The 10,738-nt window shown below is 43.4% G+C and overlaps 1 protein-coding gene across 1 annotated transcript; it reads right to left on the bottom strand.

Annotated features, from left to right (window-relative positions):
• Positions 1 to 4,689: 4,689 nt before the first annotated feature.
• Positions 4,690 to 9,706, bottom strand: GALNT4 (polypeptide N-acetylgalactosaminyltransferase 4). The gene has a single exon (XM_063122113.1). The coding sequence runs from the start codon at positions 9,570 to 9,572 to the stop codon at positions 7,809 to 7,811; it is 1,764 nt and encodes a 587-aa protein (XP_062978183.1). The 5' UTR covers positions 9,573 to 9,706; the 3' UTR covers positions 4,690 to 7,808.
• Between the last annotated feature and the right edge of the window lie 1,032 nt (positions 9,707 to 10,738).

Consider the following 10,738-nt stretch of genomic DNA (forward strand, 5'->3'; position numbering starts at 1 on the left):
TACTTAAAAGGTTGACACACAGATAAGGACCAGGATCTCTTCTCGATCCTCCCAGAGTGCAGGACACGGAATAACAGCAGGGCTCAAGTTAAAGGAAGCCAGATTCCAGCTGGACATCAGGAAAAACTTCCTGACTGTTAGAGCAGTACGACAATGGAATCAGTTCCCTAGGGAGGTTGTGGGCTCTCCCACACTAGAGGCCTTCAAGAGGCAGCTGGACAACCATCTGTCAGGGATGCTTTAGGGTGGATTCCTGCATCCATGGCCTTATAGGCCCCTTCCAACTCTACTATTCTATGTTTCTATGACCCTATGAGGTTGAATTTGATGGCCAATTGTTGGTGAATTATTTCTGCAGCTGTGTCTGTCCATATAGTCCATTCCTGCCAGAATTTTACATCCTCCTGTTACATTGTTTATCGCTTCTTGAAATTGGTGGCATTTCCTTCATAGTTCTGTTGTTACATCATCATCATCTACATTTCTATACCGCCCCATAGCCAAAACTTCCTGGGTGGTTTACATAACATTAAAACAATTAAAAATAATATACAAAATTTAAAACCATAAAAGCATGCAGCATACACAAAAAACATATATCTAACTATAAACTTTAAGCTGTCAGCCAAACCTAAAATCAGATCCAACAAGCTGAATCTATTTTGGGGGATGAGAGGAGAAGGCTATCAGTGGCTACTAGACCTGAAGGCCATATGCTACCTCCAGTACCAGAGGCATTATGTTCTGTGTGCACCAGTTGCACATGGGCAGAAGGGGCCGTTGCACTCATGCCCCGCTTGTGGGTTTTCGTCAACACCTGTTTGGCCACTGTGTGAACACAATGCTGGACTAGATGGTCTGATCCAGCATGACTCTTCTTATGGACTTATGAGTTCTGGCTGTTTCTGACTGAACCCCAGAATGGATTCACAGCCCCATCGAAATTGGAGCCCCTACTCTCCTCTGGGAAGTCTAACGTTTGAAAGGACAGCATATTGGGGAATCAGTCCGCCGCCGCCTCTGAGCATGCCCAGAAGGAACGAAGGAAGCCTCCTGCACTTCCTGCTCCTGCCCTCAGTTCCCCTGTGTTCTTTCTATACCAGAGGTAGGAGATCCATTTGGATCTTGTGGCACTTCACCAGGCTAAACATGCCCAGTTCTTTCAGTCTCTCTTCATAGGGTTTTGTTTCCAGACCCCTGATCATCCTGGTTGCCCTCCTCTGAACCCCCTCCAGCTTGTCTGCATCCTTCTTGAATTGTGGAGCCCAGAACTAGACGCAATACTCTAGATGTCAAACAACCTACACCATACTATACATAGCCACCCGAAACAATCTTGGAAAATGCAGATCATAAAATATACCGGGACAGAACAATTCATATTGACAAAACAATACCTTGCAACTGACCAGACATAACGATCATAGACAAAAAACACTTTAAAGACAATGCTGTTATGGTGGCATGAGCTTTCATAGACTATATATCCCTTCATCAGGTGCATGGCATGTTATGGAGAGTTGCAGGTTTATATTAAGAATATATGGTGGGGAGAGAATTGTTAACACAGTGAGGTCAGAAGGAAATTAAATGTAGAAAGTACTGAGTGACAATCACATTCATAACAGTGGTAATTCACAGTGTAGTTGTTGCTGATAACACAAACACCCTAGCATTGGGTAACACACTATGTATGTTTAGACAAAAATAAGTCTACATAGGACTTTTCTCTTTCTAAACATGCATAGGATTGCACCCAGATGTGCTTGTCATATCTAGTGCCAGGATGTGCATACTACCCAATGAACATAAGAACATAAGAAATGCCATGATGGATCAGACCAAGGGTCCATCTAGTCCAGCACTCCGTTCACACAGTGGCCAGGCAGCTGTTGGCCAGGGACCAACAAAGCAGGATACGGTGCAACAGCACCCTCCCACCCATGTTCCCCAGCAACTGGTGCACACAGACTTACTGCCTCGAATACTGGAGATAGCACGCAGCTATCAGGGCTAATAGCCATTGATAGCCTTCTCCTTCAGGAATTTATCCAACCCCTTTTTTAAAGCCATCTAAATTGGTGGCCAACACTACACCTTGTGGTAGTGAGTTCCATGACAAACAGTTTTTGTTCAATAAACATGTTTTATGAGCAATTCTGATAGATGTTAGGACTATTTTATTCCATCCATTAGGACTAAGTATAGACGTGACATCTGTCATATAGTTTGTTAAAAATGTAATTTATAGGTTTTTCTTGGGAGCCTGAACCAGATCAGGACTATGGGAGGAGGGCTTCAGCCCTCCCCCACTGCTGTCCCAATCGGAATCCCCCCCCATCCTCTGCTCCTTGCTACTCAAAATGGGAGGAAAGCTTCTGGCTTTAACATCAATGGAACATCAATGGAACATCAATCAAGCCAATCTAGAACATTCCTCAAAAATTCATATCCTATTATCATCTCTCTGCTTCCTAAACTAAAAGGTCTATAAAATTTTGACATGAAGATCTGAATCTTTGAAGTGATTAGTACATGAGATTTTTTAGATGAACAATTGGAAGTCAGTGGTCTGCTTTGTGACCTACAGTGTAATAATGAAATTAACCAGAGCACTATATTCTATCTTCATACCCTGGGGAGAAAAAAATAGCAGCAGGCAGGTGAAACTAACTAGTGTGCTGGAGAATGGGAGGATGTTTTTGTGGTTTCTGCCAATGTTTGAGTTTTACATTTTAAACCGGAAGGGTGAGCATTTCTTTCTTCTGGCTGCTATGATCGAACGAACGGGAAGATGTATAGAAGAAGTCTAAAGATTTAGTTATGATTCAATGCTGTATATTCAGGTTGCTTTCTTCTCACATCATAATCTGTATGTCCAGATATACATAAATAAATGCAGGAAGTAACCTGTTCCTCACAGGAACATGAATAAATGTAAATCATAGGAATACATGAATCTCAGAGAGATAAAAATAAATTGCTTTGCTGTGCCAATATATGTCTCAATGTGATTTTAATATAGAAAACTATAATGCCACATTCTGTTCATGCCAAGACTGTCCCTGGTTACCTTGGAATTAGATTTAAGGAGAGCTCTATCATACAGGTATTTAACTAAGGCTGCAATCCTATGCATACTTACATGGGTGTAAATCCCAATGAAGCCAGTGGGACTTACTTCTGTGAGTAAACATGCATAGGATTGAAATGCATAATGCCTGCTGGTGTTATGGCAAGACCTTTGTTGTACATCTGTCAGGATGTGAACCTGCAGAGGGTGCTGAACCTTAGCCCTGAGATATATTAGGCCGAGAGATGCCATCACATGCAATTTGGCCAAGCTCTGGGCAAATTGGAATCCTTCATAGAAACCAACCATCAGACCAGGAAGAAGGCCTCAACACTACAGCCATAGGCAAGTCACATGGAACTGCTTAAGTCCTAGGAATATAGGCAATTGTCTTATAATGACTTACACCGTTGGTCCATCTAGCCCAGTACTGTCGACACTGACTGGCAGCAGCTCTCCAGGTTTTCAAGAAGGAGATTTTCCAATTCTACCTGGGGGAAACTGGGGGGATTAAAGCTGGGAGTTTCTGCATTCAAAGCCTGTGCACTGAGCTATGTCCCTTCCTAGAAGAGCTTCCAAGTCAGGCTGTCTCATTGGTCTGCAACAAGGAACTCTGACATTCACTGTAACACACTGCCTTTTTGTTCAACTTGCTGCCCCCCCCTCCATTCTGACTGTATCTGTGTCTATCCTATATAGATATCCAATAGTAATCATTAAACATTTTTGTTTTCGACATCAAAAATCCAGTCCGCAATACTTTCATGGTACAGGTACTAAACTCCCCAAATTTAAGTACATGGTAGTATATTTCAGCAGTAAAGAAAGGCCAAAAAAGGCAGTTTACAATTCAAGATATAACTGGAAAAAAACGTTTATTTCTGTGTTTTCAAGAAATGTATCACATTTAGGCATTATAAAGTTATTTATTTGCCAAAAGACAAAAGACTGGAAATCAGTAGTTTAAACCCCTCATAGTAAAACTTTCCCCAAATAATTTTATCATTAATTAAACAATTTTAAGTATGCACACTCATTTTTCAGATATCAAATGTTTCAGAAACCTGTAAACATTATTGCCTTTCTGAACTTGAAGCAACTTAGTAGCGACTTTACAGCTAAGATTGCCAATGCAAATTCTTAGTATAAAAATATTTATAAATCTTAACACTCACAGACTCACAGACACACACTCAGAACAATTATATCCTAACCTCTTCAAAAATAGAGCCTCACTTTAGCTCAATTTAGCGTTTTTTTCTTTGCGTAAGTTATTAATAGTGCAATCCTATAAATGTTTACTTTGAAGTAAATTCCACAAAGTTCAATAGGACTTAATCTCTGGTAAATGGGTGTAGTATTTTAGTCCAAAAATATTATAAATGATATATTAATATCATTTATTATGATTTGTGCGGGTACCAACATTTTTACAAAAACTTTGGACTAGGCGTACAAGAAATAAACTTTTTGAAACTTTTCCAATAGGAATAAGGCATATAGGTTATTAAAAAAATTGCATAGATTGCACAGGTTTGTACTGAAATAGTGCTTGGCACAGAGCTATGTAAGGACTTAGCCGTGGAAACAACATTGAAACAGAGCATTTTTTAAAAAAAGTTCACTTGTGTCTATTCAAGGCACTTTATACCTCAGTTCCTTCAAACAACATGATACTAAATATTCACAATGATTTCATATCCGATAAATGTGCATAGAGAAATTTCATTGGAATGCTCCACTACAGTTATTTTTCTATATTTGTCAGTTGTAATTATACAGATTCTAAAACAACAATTTGAAGTTTCAAGTCTTGATTCATACAATTGTATATTTTGCACTAGTCATAAATGATGGACTCTCTAGATGAGCTCCAACAGAAAGGAGTGGAGCCACAGAGTCTAATACCAGTTGAAGAACTTCAGATGACCCACCTCAACATAGTTCCTTTGTAACTGCAAAACTTACCACCATACCATAGGTGAAAACTGTTGTCTGAATGTAATGTAAGATAACTGTTTCCATATTGAAGCAGCCGTTTTGGATAGTTAACTCAGTACCTTAGGCTGGTGGTAGAAGAGGAATTTATGTTTTGTATTGACAATAGACAACAGAGAAGCAATAGACACATGTATTTCAATGTGCCATTTTACTCTGCGCTCAAGTTTATGGGACCTGACACAAAAGAGTCAGTGCTATACATTACATCTCTATTTTCCCCTCTTCCTCACAGAATGATGGTTTGCACAATCGAACTCATGGTTTGTTATTGAGTTTAACTCCTAAACAACCCAGAGTTTCCAGGTTTGGATGCAACGATGACCCAGGATTGTTCAGGAAAGCGGAAGCAAAAAGTACATGGAAGGCAGTGTGCTTGTGCCCATAACTAAGTATGGTTAAATGACCCATAACTGGCCATTAGTTGCAAATTGGCATCTATTCCCCTTTGTGCGGCATGACAAGGTTGTGAGTAGTAAGTGCAAACACCAAAATTCCCAATTCTGCATCTTGGTAATCTATGTTCTTCGAACAGAATAGATTATACATAATGGTGTTTTTTTTAACTGCTACTAAGATTGAAACTTCCAAAATAATTTCTAGATTTTTGGCAAGGCCTGGGATAGTCCGAACTATACAGAAGCCAGGAAGAACATTAAGAGAGACAAGATTGGGAATAGTAGCTATGGGGGAGAAACAGCAAATGGTTTAAGCCATTGTGTCTCTTCTCTCTTGAGTACTAGACTCCCCACACTAACTTTAATTTCTATGAATGGAGAAAGACTACAGTGAGTTAAAAGTAGTTATCAGAGGCATATAATTTCCTATAGCATACACATCATTCATTTTGTCCTTCTGTCATTTCAAGTCAAACAAGTTTATCAGGTTGTTGAATCACTATAAGGATTTGCACATTGTTTGACAAGGGAGAATAATAGAAGCCGGAACTGCACAATTATACTTCTATCATGCTACCTTCAGCTCTGGGGAAAAATATCACCTGTCCTTAGCCCACCCCACAATTCCCTATTGCTCCATCAAACACACTGCGTTGAAATATCAGCTTAGGGTTTTTAACACTGAAAGCTGGCATCATTGGAATGGCAAATGTTGAAGCAGAACCAGATTCTATATTATGCAAGAGGATAAGGCCACCTGTTTCCAGAGGTGGACAAGATTGTCACCACCATGATGTTTAAGATTACTGCCCCTCAAGCCGCAGAAGCTGGTGGCTCTGTTGGGAGTTATTGCTACTTCTATTCATGAAGTTATTGCTACTTCTATTCATCAATTCTATTGATTGGGCCCAATAAATAAATGCAACTCAGTTAAAACACACACACACACAGATAGCTAAAGCTTAGTTTCACTTTTCCTGCTAAGAAGCAATGTAGGCCCCAAAAACCACTAGCTTCTGAAACTGTCTATTTAGCTGTTCATCTTTCAGAAGAATTTATCTACAGTGCTGTCTACAGAATTTACCTATATTGACATTTCCCATAACCTCTACCAGACTAACAATGATTCTATGTTGTCAGTTTAGCTTTGAGTACTTTAAAGTTCCAAAAGCAAAGACAGAAGACTTGGGCATCACACATATTTGCTGTAACTGCTTTTACACTTTTGTAGGTTGTTAACTTCTTCACACTACATAATCACAGGAGTACATTCTGTGTTCAGATTTGGAATGCATAGAGTTAATTGCCACTTTCTCCTTGGATATGCCACATGGCTAATTACTGATTTGAGGCAATGTGACAACACCTTACAACTTTAAATAAGGATAGGTTGCATTTTCAAAGAAAACTAACTATTTTAGCCCTCAGGAAGATCTGGATTCTATCCTAGTACACATATATGCATAAAGAGCCACTCTCAATTTCCCGCAACCTGCGACACATTAATAGATTTTAAAAGGGCAGCATGTAAGGTCATACATACACAGTAATAAGGCAGGGATCATAATTGGATCTTATCAAGAACTCCAAACATTAATACTGAGCCTCTGAATGTTAGCTCAGATGTATTTAATACAATTTCTCATCCTTTCTATGATTTTTAACATCAGCAAAAGGAATATCCTTTGTTTGCCACTAGTATTTTTATAGACATAGTTATAACTTTTCTGCCCTCATCCTCAAGTTAACATTGGAGTGCTTTTATTTTTTGCATGTAGTTTGTAGTTCTTCCTTGCTCCACTCTCATTAAAGAAAAACAAAGCATATTTACCTGAGGTGCATTCAACTGGAGAAATCACCTCAAACCTATCATTCCCTGCTTCCTAAGGCCAAGAAATCATCTTTCTAGTCAACCAGCTTTTCAGTTCAACACTTAAAAGAGCCCACAGCCTAGGGGTGTAGTTTCTTCCCCTCCGAAAACATTTAATTAGCCACATACTATGCATATAATTTAACAAGTATTAATGAACGATCTGTACTGTGGCTGTACTTAATTTAATGTGAGTTTAGTTGTTCCCTGTGATGTGACTGTGTTGCTTCCAAATGACTGCAATATAACTGCTGTGGTGTTTTTTTTAAAAATAAAGGACACTTTTATAAAGGCACTCAGAATAAAAGGCACTTTTTAACTGGCAAATCCCCAAATCTGTTTTTCACTGTAGTCCTCAAACTTATTAAAAATCCTTTTAGAAATTATCTAATGCAGTGTAAAAGGTCTCTGGAAATACATACTACTCAGGTGGCAGTGTTCTTGGACAGAAACTAGATCAATGGCTATTCTATTTCTCAAATTTCCACACTTGATTTTTATCTGCAGGATTACATGTCCTCATCTGTACATCAGGCCGACCCTCAGGAGTACGATAAGCGCTAAGGCACTTTGCTGAATAGGGGTGATAGATGGTTCCATCTTCTTTAAAATGCCATATACTGTTTTGGGGGATGGTAGAGCCATCTTTGGGGCAATTTCTCATGCCTACAAAATCCTTTTCTTCAGGCACTTCAGCACAGAGTTCAGTCACAGAGTTAAATCGGATTTCTTTATTTGTTGTATATTCAAAGAACTGGTTTCCTCCTTGGCCGTGGCATCCAAAAAGATTCACATGGGCCCCAGTAGGGTTATGTTCAGGCGAATTGTAGTCTAGACACTCGGAGGAGATCCCCATGCTGCGGATGGCTCCGTGCCAGCCAGGCCGATCCTCTGGAACATGTAAACTAGGAAATATAGTTTTCAAATACCAGTCAAAGTTCTTGCACTTCAGATGCTTTCTTAGGAGTTTTCTTTCTGAGACATCTCCGTAGTTTTCTTTCCGTGCTGGAGGATTTCTATTATAGAAGTGCTCTTTATACTCATCCATCCACACTTCTGCAGCCCGTGCAGTGTTCTGAAGGAAGTTGGGCCTGGCATAAGGAGCCCGCTTAGGAAATACATGCCCCACATGGGAACAAGGGTGAATTTCCAACATGCCTCCACATTGCCATACCCTAAATGAAAGCTCCAAGTTCTCTCCTCCCCAGACATCCATCCCTGTGTCATAGGTACCAAGGTATTCAAAGTACTTTTTACTCACAGCAAATAGCCCCCCAGCCATAGTCGGGGATTTTATAGGCTCAATTCTCGATTTCCGCCTGTGGCGCTCATAATCTGATACGGAGTGCCACTGAAATGTCAGTCGCCAATCAAATCCCCCAATCATGGGCTCTCCTGACTGCATATAAAATTCAAAGGTATTCCAATCGATGGTGTCAATAACTGGGCAAATGATCACACTCTCATTCTCCGCAATCCTTTCTAGAAGGGGCTCTAGCCACCCAGGGACGCACTCACAGTGGCAGTCAAGGAAAGTAAGGACGTCGCCCGTGGCAAAGGTAGCTCCTATCAAGCGTGCACGGACCAAACCTTCCCTCTTGTTCGTTCTTATTAAACGGACCCTTTTCAGGTTGCTGATGTACTTTTCGAGTTCAGTTTTCAGGTACACTTTATCGCTCAAGTCGTCGACGAGTATGATTTCTTTGAGGAGAACGGCCGGAGAAGTTTCCAACACGCTGTGTATGGTCCGGAGCAACGTGGACCAGGCTTCGTTGTAGAAAGCGATGACCACCGACGTGGTGGGCAGCTTTCGGTAGTTGTACGCCTTGGATTTGCATTCGGACATTCTGCCGTCTTGGATGTGGCGATGCAGCGAGATTTTGTCGCTCAGGTGGATGTTGATGGCGTACCTTTCGACCAGCTCTTCCTCCAGCGTCTTCTCCTCGGGGCTGAGCTGCAGGTGGGCAGCCTTGCCCCACTGGCCCAAAGCGTGGCTATCCGGCGGGCCTTTCTGGTAGACCGGGCGCGCCAACTCCTCCTGCTCCTCCGCCCGGTCAGAGGAGCGCCTGTCCCACCTCCCTCTGGTGATGCCGCCGCCGCCCTCGGAGGAGGCAACCTGGAAGGTGGAGATGGACAGGGCCACCACGAAGAAGGCCACCACGGTCAGCAGCCCCAGCACCAGGCAGCCGCCTCTGCCCAGCCAGCGGCCCCTCCTGGCCAGCCGCATCCTCATGGCACGTGCCCAAGGCGACCCTCACTTTCCACCCCCCTCAGGCAAAGCGACGTCCGAGGTCTCCGGGGGGGCTGAGGAGGGCGGCGGTTCCGGACACGGCGGCAGCTCCGCTCTTTTCCGGATACACGCTGGGCGCAGAGGGAGCGGTGGTCAGAAGGAGCCCGGAGTGGCGAGGAGAGGGGCGGGGAGAGTCGCCACACGGCGCTGAACTCCTTGTTCTGGGCTCTCCGTCCGCCTCCGCCTCCGCCTCCGCTCCTTCCCCTTTCTCTGCCCTTCCCGCCCCCGGGCAAAGCCCTCCCACAGCAGGCGGCCGAGCAGGCAGGCAGGCAGGCAGGCAGGCGGTGGTTTGCTCGGGAAGTTGTCTTTTAAGGAAGGAGGCGGCGGCGAACTCCTCCGGACGCCCAGCCCTGAGGCAGAGACGGTTCCCGCCCGCCCCGTGTGGGCCGGCCCCGGCGCCCCGAGCAGCGCTGCTTTTCCCGCCCGCTGAGGTAAAAAGGCGCCTCAGGGAGGAGGCCGCCGCCGCCGCCGCTCGAGTGACGGACGGGCTGAGGGAAGCGTCGCCGCCGGGTTAGGCCGCCGCTTAAAGGCGGTCGTGAGGCGAAGGAGAAACCTGAGGGGGAGAAAAGTCCCTCAACTTCCAGCATTCCCCAGATAACCATGCCGGCTCTCCCCCGCCCCCCACCGTCTCCCTGTGGCCAGGATCGCGCCCTCATCATAGCGCAAACCTATGCGTGTTACTTTGAAAGAAAGCCTACAAAGTTCAATGAGACTTCAGGTGTCATCATCATCATCATTATTATTTTAAAGGCCTACAACTCCCAGCATGCTCCAGCCAACTATGCTGGCAAGGGCATGCTGGGAGTTGTAGGACATCACCCCCCCCGTCTAAAACAACTACGATTGTAGTGCCTGAATTTGCTTTCCTTTCCCCCTTCCTCCTCCCTCCCAATCCCCTTTCCTTTTGTGCCATGTCTTTTAGATTGTAAGCCTGTGGGCAGGGACTGTCAAGAAATGTTTTTGCAAGCCGCCGTGAGAGCCTTTTTGGGCTGAATGGCAGCAAAAAAATGCTTAAATACTTAAGTATACTAAATACCAAATACTTCAAAGGTTGTCACACAGAGGAGGGCCGGGATCTCTTCTCGATCCTCCCAGAGTGCAGGGCACGG

This window comes from Elgaria multicarinata, chromosome 1, assembly GCF_023053635.1.
Source record: "Elgaria multicarinata webbii isolate HBS135686 ecotype San Diego chromosome 1, rElgMul1.1.pri, whole genome shotgun sequence".
Classification (NCBI taxonomy): domain Eukaryota; kingdom Metazoa; phylum Chordata; class Lepidosauria; order Squamata; family Anguidae; genus Elgaria; species Elgaria multicarinata.

Excerpts from the sequence above, each read along its gene's own strand:
- GALNT4 (XM_063122113.1), bottom strand. The coding sequence starts at position 9,572 with ATGAGGATGCGGCTGGCCAGGAGGGGCCGCTGGCTGGGCAGAGGCGGC.